At 50.1% G+C, this 16,082-nt stretch overlaps 1 protein-coding gene across 1 annotated transcript in view; it reads right to left on the reverse strand.

Annotated features, from left to right (window-relative positions):
* ZFHX3 (zinc finger homeobox 3) overlaps window positions 1-16,082 on the reverse strand; it is a 147,039-nt gene that overhangs the window by 77,605 nt on the left and 53,352 nt on the right. The window contains exon 3 of the mRNA XM_012730616.1: window positions 10,966-11,197. Coding sequence (XP_012586070.1) covers window positions 10,966-11,197 — 232 coding nt within the window. The remainder of the gene's footprint in view (window positions 1-10,965; window positions 11,198-16,082) is intronic.

Consider the following 16,082-nt stretch of genomic DNA (forward strand, 5'->3'; position numbering starts at 1 on the left):
ACTGCCCCCTGTCCAGCTCTGTTTTTATATCACCTCATACACCTAACATTCCATATCGATTTATCTGGTGTTTGTTGTCCCACAAAAAGGAAAAGTCCGGCCTTTGTGTGCTCGCCCAGCTGGTGATTCCCCAGAGTAGTGCCCGGCCATACTAAGGACACGACCCTGTTAGCAGGATTAAAGAACCTACTTCTGGACCCAAATCAGTCACATTGTCATGGTTCTTTTCTAAAAACAGCGAGAAAAGTGAAATGCGATCTTCCCCCACTTGGTCTTCTCTGCAGGGTTCATTTCCAAACCCTTCAATACCATCCTCCTTGCCCCGCTCTCTCCTGCCCTTTCCCAGACACCGTGGCCCCAGTGTTTATGCTGCTCCGACTTCTCCTGCCTGTTCAGCCTTTCTTGTCATTCTGTTGACACTCAAGACCCACCAAATCTGCGTCCGTGCATCACTGAATCCCCGTGACAACATGCAATTGCCTGAGGAGGATACCACTTTGCAGGGCTGACGACCAGGCCACGTCCTCACCAATAAGGCACCTCACAGTGGCTCAGTGTGGCCCTGTGGCAGGAGGGCACCACTGAAGCAAAGTCCCTGCCCAAGTCCACCGAGAGGCAGCTGCCCTCTCCTCTCCTGATGCTTCTGGGACTCTCACAAGAAAACCACAGAAGGGGTTTTTGAATACTGGGAAACCGTTTCCAATCTCAGAGAGGACCAAGGCTTGCAATCTGATGTGTCGAGTCACAAACACCTGTGGCCCATCTCCCTGGTTTTCCTCAGTTCTGTTCCAAGAGGATCCAACGATGAATTGTGTTCCCTTCCAGAGCAGAAGACCCCAGTGCCCAGGGCACCGAGCAGCGTGGCCCTTGGATGAGATGCTCAGCACACAGCAAGGAGCGAGGATCTGTGCTGTCGGAGGGCCCTGCTCTGAGCAGCAGCTCTGCACTGTTGAGAGCAGCACTGCTGTGATAACCTCCCCTGTGAAAGAAGTGCCCGCTCTGCCTCAAGCAGCAACAGCACACACCCTCAGGAAGGATGGCAGCCTGGACAGCTGAGTCACCTAAGACTAGCAGTGAAGGGTCATGCGCCTTTGTTTTGTGCTCCTGTAGCAAAGGACTTCTGGCGTCTGACCTTGAAGCCTGCAAGCCCAGGTTCTCATAAGAATAGATGAGGGTTGGGAGTGAGGATGTTCCCGCCCTACAGATGCACTCAAAGCATGAGCCCTAAATCAAAGTTATTAAGGATGAAAACAGACACACTGGGATCTTTACATAATGTCAAGCCTGGCATATTCAACACAGAGTGAGATATAACCAAGGAATGATAAGTCCTTCAGGTACTTCCAGTAATCGAAATCCTTTGCATAGAAGAAGGTCACTCACTTTACTCAGTACAGACTTCTACAACAGGGCCTAGGATCGCCAAGGTTCTGGGATTATTTACTCCAGTGAGGGCGAAAAACAAAAACAGGGCTATCGGACACCACCTGAGAGTCCAGTGAGCTCTGCTTGTCCTTGAAAGCACCTGTGGGTGAGAGAGAGGGGCAATATTTCTATAAATGTCTCCCACACAAGCTCATACACAACAGCGAGTAGGAGCATCCTTCAGGGCAAGATGTGCTGATGCTGAGACGGTCAAGTCTCACTCACAGGCACAAGAATATAGCTTCACCTGGCTGCCTGGCCGTTCCCTGGTGTTTGGGAAGTTTGCCTGGAGGCTGTGTCAGGACAGGTGAGAGAAGCAGACAGTGTGCTCTGAGCCCTCTGCTACCCTGACATTTTCTTCTAGCACTTCCATGTTTCCCTAGGGTCCCTTTCCAAGGAGCCCACCGTCTCCTCACAAGCCCAGGCCCGCACTGAAGACCCAGAGCTGACCAGAGCTGAAACAAGAAGCCCTAGTGAGGGGAGAGCAGGCCCTGATCATGCTGTGGCCGCTACGTCCAGAGGCCCACCCCCCTCCCTTCTGCCTTCACCTCTGTGTCTTGTGATTCCACCTCAGACACAACCACAGAGAAGGAAACCAGAAACTGGCCTCAGATGTCAGGAAATCCATGCTAGGCACTGACTAGCTTCCTGCCCCAAGTCGCTTTGTGGAAGCCCGAAACCCTGGATGTGACCTTCTTGAGACTGGGCCTTTGAAGTGGTGATTAAGGGGAAATGAGGAGCTTATCCAGTCTGGATGGGGTCACTGTCAGAAGAGGCCATGGCCACGCACAGAGAGACACCGGGATGTGCACACACAGAAAGCCACATGAGGAGCAGCCTTAGGGAAACAGAGCCTGCCCATACGTGGACCTTTGCTGTCCCGCCTCTTGAGCTGAGAGAAAGTTAATTTCTATGTCTCTGGTATTTGGGAATGGCAGCCCGAAGCAAACTGTGGTAGTGTGTAAGGAAACTCTGCCCTGAGCACAGAACTTTATACCAATGCAAATGGTGAGAGAGCCTCCTAAGAAAAATAACACTTTCAGGCCCTCCCTGGTGGCGCAGCGGGTTAAAGCACAGCATTAAGAATCGAAAACCACTTGCACATGAGTTCGATCCCGCCTGCCCTGGAGGTGACCACATGGCGCGCTGGAGGTGACCACATGGCGCGGCAGACCTCTCCTGACCCGCCCGCTGCTCCCCTCAGCAGTGTACTTCGTCGATCTGCCTGTTCTGCTCCCCGCTCTCTCTGGTGAATCCTCTCACCACCCCTGTACCTCTGGCCTGTACCCCAGTTCTGTATGCACAAATAAATAAATCTTAAAAAAAAAAAAAAGAAAACACTTTCAGATAAAATTTTGAATTAAAACAGGCATGTTCTAAGGGGGGGGGGGGGGGGGAGAGGAATCACATTCTGTCTGGTTTTTAATGTTTTAATTAGAGCAGAGGTCAAGGACCTTTTAAAAGCAATAAGCAGCTCTTTTTTATTCACAGATGGACGAAAGGGCTCAAGATAGTCTTGAGGTAAAAAATTAAAAAAAAAAAAGGGCCCTTTACATGCACTCTGAAAGATACATCCTCACAAAAGTCCTTTTGAACTCCCTCAAAACTGCTAATGGAATAAGGGCTTAAGAGGCAAAACCAAAATGAAATGCTTATCAGAAAACATGTTTCTCCCATCCTGAGAAAAACTAAGCCGAGGAGTGAGATGGGAAGGTGGCAGAGGGGACGGCCTACCCAGGTGCGGGAGCAGGCACACGGAGGCAAGGCAAAGTGGGGGCCAAGGGGCCGTGGGGGGCAATGTAGTCCAGCCCAGCCTGGACCCACGGAATTCTGTGGGGTCCCATGGAGGGAACCAGCGCTGCCCACAGACCTAAAATCTGACCTGACTGCCACTGCGGTCACGATTCCTGCGTCACTATGAGGCACCTGATATGTGGCTAGAAGGACAGAGAAACTGAACTTCAGATTCCTATTTAACTTTTATTAATTTAAACTCCAATCGCCTCCAGGGGCCTGTGGCTTCTGCACTGGAGCTGGCCAAATCCAAAAAGCTTCCTCGCTGCTCTCAAGAGATCTGGAAGTCCCAAAGCCAGGGACCGATGGGCAATGCTTACACCCTCGTCAGTATTGTTTGACAAGAAGTATTTGGGACTGTGAGTCTCATAATTGGGTCACAGTTTGAAGGGGGTTCCTTCACATCTGTAAGTCTGCGAAAAAGCCTTTGAGCTATTTCTGTAAGCAAAGAGTTGCATGTTCTATTTTCCTCCTGGCCCCCTACCAAGGTCAAGAACGAATTTAATATAGGCTGCAAGTAGCTTGAGAAATGGATTCTTTGGACATTACTAAAGGCTAAACAACAGATCATTACTTCTCTGGAAAAGCAGGTTTGGACAACAAAGGTAAGTGCACTGACAGAGATGGGGGTCAACCCTGTGCTGGAGGGCTGCATGGGGCAGGCTGAGTCTCCACTGTGCCAGCACCGCAAGGCCCCACCCCTCAGATGGAACCCCAGCCCCCACCCCAGCGACAGCACTGACTCTGGGGCCAGCTATCTGTGTTCCTGTCAGGTCAACCCCCTGTCCAAAGGGGTCTGCCTGAAATAACACTCTGTGTGGCAAGACATTCTGTGACTCCCTTGGGGAATCAGGTTTCTGGGATCCCTGACATGTTCACATCCTGAAACTGGGGACCCCTAACACTCACCCTCAGCACACACACAGATGCACATAACACATTTTCTTAGTTCTTACAACCACCACCACCACCAGTGAGGCATCTTGTTCTCTCCACTCTTCTTTCTTTTTGGCATACAGTATCACTCTCCCATGGAGCAGCTGCTGACGGGGTGGGCAGTGCCTGGCCGTGAGGACTGACAGCACAGGCCCTGTCTACAGGGAAGGAATGCAGGACGACACAGATCCCCCGAACAAGAGCAGGGCTCAGTGGCCGCGCAATGTCTGGCCTGGACAGGCTGGAACACAGGCCAAGGTGACTCCCAGTTTACACACTGAGACAAAACAAAACCCTGGTAGCTTTGATTACCCCACTCAAACAAAACAGCTGGGGGAGTGGAGGTCCGCAATATGAGAAGGCGAAGGAGTAAGAGTTGTTGCTCCTCAGACTACTGCAGCCAGCTCAGGGGCAATTTTTAAACGGAGCAGTGTCTTCTCCAGAAGACAGAGAGGAACTAGGAAGACCTGCTGCCCAGCCACTCTCCTGGTGACATCACATCCTCTCGGGCAGGCCCCTCCAAGACCAGGAGCAGTGGACAGCAGTGAGCAGCCCTCTGTACGTGTCCACCTTCTAACAGACGATGTCATTAGCATATCTTGCAGAGAGCAGGCAGAAAAGTTTAATTGCCCTTAATTACCCAGTTCAAGAAGGCTCCTACATAATGGCTCTCAGACTTCATGCCTGGTATTGATGTAATTTCCCTGACTCTGGCTTCGTTCTGTCGCTAACTTAGAAGCAGCAGCCTCTCTAAGATGTCTTTTCAGAGCAGACACTAAAGTCCCAGGGAGAGCTGGGCCAGCACTACAAAGGTTTCTTGTATGAAGAGTCAGAACCTCGGTTCCACAGTGGTCTGGCACTTGGGGCACGTAAGAGGGGGAAGGGTGGGGGAGGGGAGGACACACCAGTCTAAACTCAGAGGAAGGACTAAGACAAGGAATATGTAATCAGAAGCCATCACAATTACAAATGTAAATGAACAGGCAATTGGCGCTGACCTTTGTAGATTGTTAGAGGACTAATTAAGGCAAATCAGGAACTCTGTTCTAACAGAAAAACAAGACAGTGTATACCCCGCGAACTACTCCCCTGTCCTCTTCATGTAGATGCAGAATGCAAGAGCATCAGACAGTAATCAAACTACACATGCTTTATCCTGGCGAACAGAAAACTGGCTCTGAGAACTGGAAGCAACCCAGATTTATTTCTGGGCATATCCAGCCGTTTTGCTCATCCTTCTATCAAAAAGTTCACCAATATCTGGGCTCTTGTTATGTGCCTGACATTCTATTTGAGTCCATACAAATAGATCCCACCCCAGAGATACCAGTAACAAACTTTGAGAATGGCTATTTTAAAAGCCTCAAGAAAAATACTTGAAAACAAAACATAAAAAGGATCAAACTACATGCTGTTCTTTAACAATATTAGATTCTTTTCATGTCAATATGATCTGTCTTTATCTTTGCCTAGCAAAGCATCTTTATAAACAGCACACTGAAATTTGAAATCCTTGTCCTTCACCAGGGATTGTATTCAAAATAAAGTCATATTCTCTCCTTTCCTCTGTCAGTGCTTAAAATTTCAGCCATCCCAAATAATCCTGATGCACTTTTACATTTGACTTTTCTAGTTAGAAATACTTTATCCTTTTGCCAGCTCTAAGCCCCATCATGAAGACGACCATCAAAAAAGAAAGAACACAGCCGTTCCATTTTACAAAAACAATGCTGCAGAATTATGGAACTTGCCACAACAGATTTTAGTGCAATGAGAAAAACTACCCTGAAGTTGCATGTAATTTAGCTAGTTTCAAAAAAGTAAGTAAGATGTACTTCACATTTACAGGACAGCCTATGTCAACTTTGAAAAATAAAAACAAAATCAAACAAGGACGTTGAAAACAGTACCCACTTGCTTATCCTGTTAAGTTGTGAATTTAGCACAGCTCGTTGGTACTTAGTTCAAACCAATGACCCATCAAACGAAGCCAGGAAGTGTTGTCACTAAGAGGTCGCCACCAAACCACACTGCCTCCTCCTGGAGTTCTGATTCACCAGCTCGAATGACACAGGCGTGTCATTTGCTCCAACCAAAATACTGAATGAAAACGTACTACCTCAAGTGCCTGGCTGGTATGTTAACCAGAGATCCACACCAAGAGCCTATGGGAACTACCAGCTGCATTCCCCAAAACTCATTGTACAAAGCAGATGCTAAATAAAGAATCACGAAATTCCATCTGCGCAGTTTGGTGATCTATGTCTAGATGAAAGAGAAAAAAACAAACAAACAAACAAACAAAAAAAAACACAAAAACAACAGCCAAGGCCCCGGTTAAGAGAAAGGAGGAGGAGGTGAAGGAGTGGGTTGACGGGTTGATGGCATAAACACAAGGGGACCCCTGTGTTCCTGGAGCCCAGAGCACCTACAGAGTGACACTGACTAGTTTCGCCAGCAGCCAGAAATGCCTTTTTAATAAGCAAACAGCCAAACTGATCCTGCACATGACATGCCTATGAGAACTTTCTATGTGCCGAGAACTTTTGGTCAACTAAAGGGAAGGAACAGTCGGTGCTGGCAGCTGAGGTGACCCAGTGCTCAGCCCCAAAACACAGGTTTTCTCACTTCTCCCGGCTGTAGGGATAATGCAAAGCACAAATCCCTATAAAGTCAAGAGATCAATTGGTCTTGCAGAAAATACACTCAAACAACCAAATCACAATTAAAAAAAAAAAAAAGGTGGGGTGGGGAGAAATCTCACCTGGTTAGGGTTACTTTATTTTCTTGGTGAGGTCTATTTCCTAGCCATTTTTAAAATGAAGAGGCTCTCCGTGGGGTCGTGGGGGGCAGTTGGGGGCAGGAGTATGCATGCAAGCACCTGTGTGTCTGTCTGATGTGGGGGTGAGGCATGATCAGAGACTATCACATCGAGTAACCCTAACACAGGCTGTGGACCACTGACTACTTCAGGGCGTGGTTGGCCACAAGCAGAGAGGACAGCAGCCTTGCAGTGAGCGCATCAGGGCTCAGCCTCGGCTGCAGGCCAGGCCGTGGTGCCAGTGGTCTGTCCCCCTGAGCACAGGCCTCTCTGGGAGCTGCATGGCCAGCAGCAGGTGTGAGTGTTGCTCCTACCATGCTGTTCTGCAGGGCAGGAGAACTTGACAGTCTTTCCTACTCTGACTCCTTCACTATCCGGACACATTCCTGTGGGCCAGCAGGAAACGTTGGGAATCTAAGTGTATGGAAAACGAGCCAACCCAGGTTGACAAACCAAACTGAAGTCAACCCTGCTACTTTGGAAGGTGTTACGGGAGGAAGGCAGGAGGCCCTGAGCTCCACAAAAGAAAGGAAGAGATGCCTGATGTGAAAACGTCCTGGTGTGTGCATGAGGGATGTGGGCAGAAAAGGGCAGAGCGGAGAAAAACCACAGTGAGCCAGACGGCGGAACGCCCGGACAGAAGCCCAGGCTTATGGAGCTGACAGCACGAGCGGTTCCCAGGGCTGCTCGGAGACTCCCAAGCCTTCCTGCGTGAACGCTGCATGAACACTGTTTCTAGGTGAAGACTAATGTCCTGGTCCTCATGCTAAAGGGGAGAAAACTGGGAATATTTTATCAAGCCTGGGTTTACAGAATTTGAAGCTGATGACCTTAGATGTCATAATTCTACCAAGCCTGTGACAGCCACTGAAGAATGTAGACATTCTTCCAAGAAAATTTTAGGAGTCAATCCCTAAATCTCCAACATGAGATTTAGGGGTCAGGGGATGATGTATTTGAAAATAATACATCTAAAACAGCACCAAATTACAGCTGAGGTCGAGGTGAGTATTTCCTGAGATTTTGCCCCTCTTGTCATTAGCAGAATATAAACTTAGTCAGAGCGGCCGCGTGGGAGGGAGTTCAGGGTGAGGAGGAAGGCGGGTGAAGAGCAAAAGCACCACTCCCAGCCAAAGACAATACAAAAGGACTTTGAAAAAGAGAAAGGAAGTCTATCATCCAGGCAAAAGTTGCTACACACACTGCGGGGGGAGGGGGACTAACCCTAATACGCGTTAAATGAGAGAAACCCAGAAGGCAATGGTGTACGAAAGCAATTCCAGAGCAGACTGCATAAATGGAAGTATCGCATTATGAAACAGGGGACTGTGTGTTCCAGTCCACAGAGCCCGGGTGAAATGGCAGCTGTACACTATTTCATTTGGGGCAGCTCATTAATAAAAAGGGAATTCTGAGCAGAGTAGAAGAATTAAGGGGTGAAAAGGACCAGCTTTTAAGGGGCTATTAAAACAATGACATATGCAAGTTGGCAGGGGAACCCAACCCTGACGTGTTGGTCTGTGTCTCCTGGTCGAGGAAGGAGACGCTAAGAAATGACTCCGCAACAGAATGATGGGGAGTGGCAGAGTCACTGGCTACATGTCCCAGAGCAGAAAGGAACCCCAATAACCACAAGGCACGATGGGCTCAGTCTCCAGCCACAGCCCTGTCTGTGGATGCTGGGTCCTGGCTCTCACTCCCAAGAGCACGCACCCCAGGGTGACAAGCAGCTAAGGCATTTGAGCTTAACCCAATGGGGTGTTTGAGAACACGAGAAGGGGCACTCCGGGGACCTGGAGGGGACGCTAACCCAGAAACCAAGGGCACTTTCACGAGGAGACTGTTCACAGCAGCTGTCGGTCTCAATTTTGGTAAAACCCATCATTTGTGAATCCAATTTCATTTACTCAAAAAAAGGGTGCTGAGTTTCAGCCTGGGGTGGGGACTGGAGCAGGCAGGCAGAGGACTGGGGGGGGGGTGCTCAGGAGGAGGGCTTGAGGAAGCTGACAGAAAAACCGATACAGCAGAGCCCTCGAGATTAGGAAATGTCTACTCTGGCGGAGGGTTAGGCATGAATTAATCATAGGTACCTAGAAAACCAGGGAAAACAAAAAGTTGTACAAGAAGGTAAATGAAATTATAAAACTCTACATGGCTCAGCTGTGATTAATATTTATAGAGTTAGAATAATGAAAACACTGAATATTAATATAACCCCAAATTATTATTTAATCATAATGGAAGATGTAGGGAGGGGAAGACTGAGTGTGTAGGGGGGCTGAGGAGCGTGGGGGAGTGCGTGTGGTGGGGGAAGGGGTGTGTGTGTATGTGACCTGAATTTGTGGCTGGTGCATATGTGGGGGTGCACTGGTAGGTGTGTGGGCGTGAACACATATGCAAGTATGGTGTGTGTGTGAGATTTTGCCACAGTGCGCATGTGTGTGTGTGCACATACGGTGTGCGTACCTGTGAGCACACATGTGAGTGTGACGATGCATGGAGCAGGGGATGAGTGAGTGAGCGCAGTACAGCGTGCTAGCGAAAGCCTCCTCTTTCAGAGTAGAAAGCCAATAGACAAGGTCTAAAACAAGAACCAAAAAAATCACTAAGAAATACAGAAATAAGTAACAAAAGAACTAAAAGAAGCCTCTGCTCTGGGTGATGGAGTGCAGGAGGGTTATGCCATTTTTCATTAATAAGCTTCATGTGACTGTTAACCTCTAAAAGAAACGTGGGTGGCGCTAAGATGAAACAGCAAAGGGCGGCTCAGCAGGGCGTGGAGGGCATAAGACTGGCCCATGCCTTCAGCTTGGCCAGGGCATTTGACATCGGGTGGTCAGGAAGGAAAAGATGTCAGGAGGGGGGCCTGTAAGCGTGGGGTCTCCCAGGTGGCACAGGGGCTCCTCGCAGGGTGTTTGGTGAGGCTGGGAGAGCAAAGCTTAAACCGGGCTGGGCACAGTGGCCTGGGCCCTAACACCGACTGCACCTGGCATGTCATGGAGCAGGCGCCAGGGACGGTCACGAGGACGATCAAGAGATGCAGGAGACTGGGGGCGGGGGCGGGTCCATGTGGGAGATTTGAGAAGGACATGACAATTTTGGTGGCCACAGAAAGAAAAGCGTTAGGCTCCAAGCATTAGCCACTGGGGTAGGTGAAGCCAGGGGTGTGGGGGCCTCTAAAACGTGGGGGATGGAGCTATGTTAGGCAGGTGAGTGGACAAGAGCTGAGCAACATCAAGATTATTCTTTCAAGAATCTTGAAGATCCTGCAGAGGAAAAAGAGCAGGACACAAGAGTAAGAGAGTGTTTCCGTTTGATTATTTCTTAGGAGGCAGGAGGCTGCTCTGTGCTTTCCAGTTGAGAGGAAAAGACTGGAAGGCAGAAAGAAATAAAGAGAGGTGGTTCTACCAGGCATGGTCCCAGTGGGAAGAAGGGAAAGGGAGGAGTGGACAGAGAAGAGAAAGCGAGCGCAGAGGAAATGACAGGGTGGGAGAAGCAGGCCAGTTCCTACTGGAAGGTCTCCAGGTAGCAGGCAGCACTGAGCCGGAACAGCAGAGTCACTCTCCAATGCAATTAGAACACTTACAGCGAGTACTTGCTGTTGCTTGATCCTCCTGGAAGTTCATTCTTACAGACCAGACTCGAGGCCGCTAACCTCAGCATTCTCAGTACTGACAGCAAGCTGTAACTGCCCATTTGCTTTACATCAATACAATAAATCGAGTTTGGAGCAGATCGCGCAGGAACATGGGGCTGAGGGGACAATCCTTCCTGTTGGCCATGCTCTCTGAGCAGTGGTCAGTGGCGCCTCAGGGAAAGGAGCGCTCAGTCTCCTCAAACCAAACCACAACCGAAACACGACAACCTATGCCGCAGCCGCTCCCGGCCCACGGTAGCACCTGTGAGGTCAGCCATGGGCACAAGCCAGGGAGGACAAACCCAAAGCCTCAGAAGGTCTTCTGGGCGTCCCGATCAGCGCGGAGGCTCACCTGGGTCCGTGGAGGGGCACCTACGGATGGTGAAGATTTGCCCCAGGTCCTCGTCCTCCTCGGGCAGGCCCTTCTGCAGCCGCTGCAGCTTGCGCAGGCTCTCGCTGCGCTGGTGCTTCATGGAGCGCACGTGCTGGATGAGGTTGAGCTTGGCCTTGGTGGAGTAGTTGCACAGGACGCAGTGGTAGGAGCAGCTCTCGCCCTCCACGCCGCTCTCGTGCTGCTGCAGGTGCTGCGGGGGCCAAGGAGAGGGACACACTTGGGTAAGCAGCTGGGACCCTGCCCACCCCGCCAGGGTCTCAACCCAGTGGGGAGACTGCTGGGTCCCCTTCTCTAGCAGCTCTAGAAGACGAGCAGCAGCAGGCTCCTGTGCCCGTCTCCCCAAGGCGGCCCTCCCGTGTGGCTTTCCGCGGGCAGAAAATGCTGCTAGTGAGGGCTCACCCTGGTGGCGTAAGGAGTTAAAGCACAGCCTTACAAAGCTGGCCACAAGCACCTCGGTGTAGGGTTGATCCCCGCCAGGGAGCTGACCCACAGGGTGCGGCAGACTTCTCCTGACCAGCCCACTGCTCCTCTCAGCGGTGGACTTTGTCAATCTGCCTGTTCTGCTCCCCACTGTCTCAGGTGATTCTTCACCACCCCTGAACCCTCTGGCCTGTATCCCAGTTCCTTACACCAAAATAAATCAATCTTAAAAAAAAAAAAAAAATAACGCTGCTTGTGTACCGGACCTCTCCAGTCATTCATGTTTTCCTGGTGCAGTAATGAAAGGTGCCCCCTTTCACTCTCCAAAGTGCCTGGCTTTACTTAGAACAGCATCAGCAAACCCTGGCTGAGGTGGGATTCACCTGTAGGCTACCTTTGTAAATAAAGTTTTCATGGGGCATAGCCACATGTCCGTGGGCATAGCCATGAACATGTCCGGTCCATGGCTGCTGTCAAAACACCAGAGGTCGACAGTCACCGCAGAGACACCATGGCCCACAGAGCCTAAAATACCAGGTAAGCCCACCCTGTTTTAGAGAAGATAGACTACTATGTCACCTCACCTGTCAGAAAGCCCTTGCCACTAGCTAAAGTGTTGACTGGTTTTATCACAACAAAGATGACTTGAGGTTTGGTATGTAAAACTAGTCTATTAGGAAAATCCCCAAATAGGTTTCCCCCTGGATTAAAAAGTGAAAGAGAAATATATTCCTCTCGACTGGTTCCCAGTCAACACTTCATGGTCATGTGATGTAGTGTATCAGGTGGTCAAATCACCCTCTGCTGTGGGTGCATACACAGAGCTCAGAGGTCAGAACCTGGGTGCCCAGGAGCCAGCAGGAAACAAGTTTCCCCAGGATGCAAGGGAGGGTGAAGAGCAGGAGGAGGCAGTGATGGGTGTGGGCCTGGACCCCAGAAGATGGACCGCACACCCACGGACAGACGGCACCTTCTCCTGCCTCTTGGAGAAGATGTTGAAAGCTCTGGAAACCTTTTTAGGAGCCGTTAGGGAACTGACAAGCTGCCGGTGGAGACGAGCTGTTCCCACCATCTCAGATGAGCTGCTGGTGCACATAAAGCATGGGAGCCAATTCCCAAATGCCTAAAGGCTTGAGCCGAGGCTACCCCGTCAGTTAGTAGGAGAGACAGAACTGGAACCTACTTCCTTTATCCCTCAACACCCTCTTGTAGGAGGAAGTCCGCACATGAGTTACGTGCACGCCTTCTTGCCTGCCTGTCCCTCTTGTTCCCTGCCCTCCGCCCACCCAAGTCTCTTGCAGAAAGGCCAAGCCCTGGGAGGAGCTTTCCGGAGCCACACTGAAGCCTCGGAGCTGCGTGGTAACACTTACTGATCCTGCGTGTATATGTATCTTGTCCAGACACATGAAGCCATGGCAGTTGGGAGCACCCTAGTGTACCCCACAGTGACACTAGCAGAGAGGCACACCTGCACTTCCTGTGGGACACTACTCGGAGGTTCATGGATTCACATACACACCCCTACAGTGCCTGAGAAAGTGTGAAAGTTCCAGAAGCATGTTTGCACCTTATTGTAAGAGGAAGTATGCAAATATAAATTAGGTGTTGTAGACAAGGAAAAGAAACACTGTGTTGCGTGTCTGAAGGCGGTGGCAGGGAGGGGGAATCCCATGTTTAAATCCAGTAAACCATTCCACAGTAATGCTTGCCTGGGGTCAGCTTACAGATGGACTGAGAGGGACTCCACAGGACCAACAGAACGACCCCCTACCCCATCCCCACGAGTGATGTAACACACAGAGAACAGAGTCTCAGTGCAGACCAAAGCCCCCACCCCTCACCAGCGGGAGCTGCCCCTGGGCAATTCTACCAGCTGGAGGAGTCTGAAGGCACAGCCAGCTCAATGCCCACTGCAAAAAGGAGTTACAGCTGGTAATGAAAAGCACTTTTCTTGAGTAAGAGTGGGCCATTTTTTCTTTTCATGAGGTATCTCCTCTGAGATAAGGTTCCCTGCAGAAGGAACTGGGACACAGAACACACCCAAACAATGCTTTCTGGAGGCTACATGGGTGGAGAAGAAAAGGCAAAGTGAAAAGGGAAAGGATGAACTCACTCATGATCACTCTCCCTAACTCTGCCGCGGTCCCCGTCCTCTCCCCACCCCCCTCCATCCCCACCCCATTCCACCCCAAGTCAAAAAGTGAACCAAGATCCTGGTGTGAGGACAGGGGTTTGGCTTGGGATTAAGGAGGGTGAGTGAGTACATGGGCCAGGAACTGCTGCTTGGGTCAGTCAGTAAAAGACACACACTTACAATATTTGCACCTAAAACTGACTGAAGACAGCAACAGGGGATGTAACCGCAGAATCCAAAGCAGTCAGTTCTACCTTGGGATTTTGGGGGTATCAACAACTACAAAATCAGAGGTAGAATCACTGAAGCCTTACCCTCAATTTCCCATTACCTTTCCTCGAAACAGGATTTCCTGGCAATGAGGCGCTGAGTCTTAAACATAAAATTTTCATACGGATACAAGGTTCTTTTCCAAATGGCTGGGGTTTCCCATCTCTGAGCCAGAAGAGAGGATAACATGGCCAACAGGAATAGGTGAGGAGTTGAGCTTTCAACTGCTTCTTTGAGAACCTCAAGTCCCTAGGTTCTTAGGGGTCAGGGTTGGATAAATCCTGAACTGAAAAATGTCACACTGGGACTTTGTGCTGGAAACTCATACTGGAAACACAAAGACCCTGATATGAGCAGGACATTCCAAGGTTACTCCACCTTCCAATTCCTGAAAGACGGTGGCCACTCCTGCTACCCCTAGGGACTCACTTGTTGGCCACGTGGGCAATACACTACAGACTGAGGAGGAAAGGACAAAAGGAGACGAAGACAGCCCACCTGTGCATGCGCAGACAGACAATCCCGACCCTTGTCTAGGCAGCGCTCAGAGTTCTCAGAGAATGGCATTAAAATTCTGCGTTTGCACTTCAAGTTCATTCTCCAAGATACACACATGAGATCCAGAATAAACAGTGCCAGTTGCTAGGAAACACCTGCTTATAAAGGTTGCATCCCAACTCCAACTCAAACTCGAGTCTCATGATGTCAACCTGCACGTGACAAATCCAGTCCTCACCCACTTCTTAAACCTGCACCTGCAACTTCTCAGGTTGTCCAACCTGGAGCCCACACAGACCTAAGTGAGCAGCAGCACCCTGGCCACTGTACCTTTCTCCATGCCATCTGGCCCTTCCACTGGCTTGGGGTGGGCCAATACTCTGGCCCCAATAGCCAGACCCATCACCCCTCCCAAGTGCCCCAGCAGGAGAGGGCAGGACCAGAGAGGCAGGTGAGGAGTTCCCCCGGTGCAAGCCAGTCAGTCAAGGACAAGCCTTCCCTGCAGAAGAGAGTAGATGTTTTCATTTGGAGGAGGGAGAATAATTTGTTCCTGACCTAGCTAATTAGAATACCCTCAATTGGGATCACAATGTATTTAATTAAATTCACTGTAATATATGAAGAATCCACCAAGGCACAAATCCCAGTGGGACACTCAATAAAGGAGCTGCCTTCCTCTCAGAGCTCTTGCTCTCCTTGCCAGGCAAGAAATTTTTCACCCACTGGAGTCCTGAGCTCCCCGACTCTTGTCCCCTCTATCACAGACCTTGTCCATCCAGCCCCCAGAAGGAGGATCCATGTCTGAGGCTGTTTTTTCCATTTTTCTTTGTTCCACATTCAAGAACCCAATCTTCTCACCTCTGTTCGGCCCAGGGTAAAGTTGAAAAAAAGACAGCGAAAAAGTAACCTCAACCGAGGTCACACAAGGACCCAAAGAAAATTGGCTGCAGAGCCCAATGGGCAGGGTTCAATTCACTCAACAAGAGTTTACGACACTAAACCCTTAAGTGTCTGCAGCACCTCAGATGCTATGTGAACAACCCCCCAGCACAGAACAAGCCTAACCCAGGCATTAACTTGCAGGTGACAAAGGCAGAGGTGACCTGGAGGACAAGGAGGGTGCCCCTTGGTTTGAATGTCATTCTGAGGCCGTGCCAGCAGAACTGATGGAAAGTGCTAGCTTACTTAAGAAACACTAGCCTCTGCCCACAGACTAATAGTAAGGACTCACCACTCACTAGCAAATCAAGAAAGGCAGATAATCCCCACGGAAGGACAGTGACAAGTTGGGGTTCACTCAAACCCCTGGGTCTGGCCAGTCTTCTCCTATAACTCAAAACCCGCCTCAGGTTGGCTGTGCTGTCCCCTAGTTTCACTGGCTGCAAGTGACTGGGGTAATGCAAAGGGGCAAAAGTTTCCCTGAAATGTATACACTCTGCCATTCAATGTATCGGCTGGAAGCTCAAAAGTACAGGAGGAGATGGATACCCAGTTGACTCAAATAGAAGCTGAAAAGGAGTCCAGCCATTTCTAGTTCCCCCCCACCCCACCCCCACTCACCATGTAGCTGGTGATGGATTCTCCCCAAGCCACCTGTTAGAAGGCCAACTGGAGCACGCAAGGAGAGTGGGCAACACTTGGTGTGAGGAATGAGGGCAAGGATGCCTCATACTGGCCAGAGACCTGTTCTGTGCCTCATCTTGCTGGAACTCTTTATTGTTGAAGCTGGTCTCTTCTCAGCTGAGCTGGGCCC

The sequence above is a fragment of the Condylura cristata genome, unplaced genomic scaffold (genome assembly GCF_000260355.1).
Source record: "Condylura cristata isolate star-nosed mole 26May11 unplaced genomic scaffold, ConCri1.0 scaffold00028, whole genome shotgun sequence".
Taxonomy (NCBI): domain Eukaryota; kingdom Metazoa; phylum Chordata; class Mammalia; order Eulipotyphla; family Talpidae; genus Condylura; species Condylura cristata.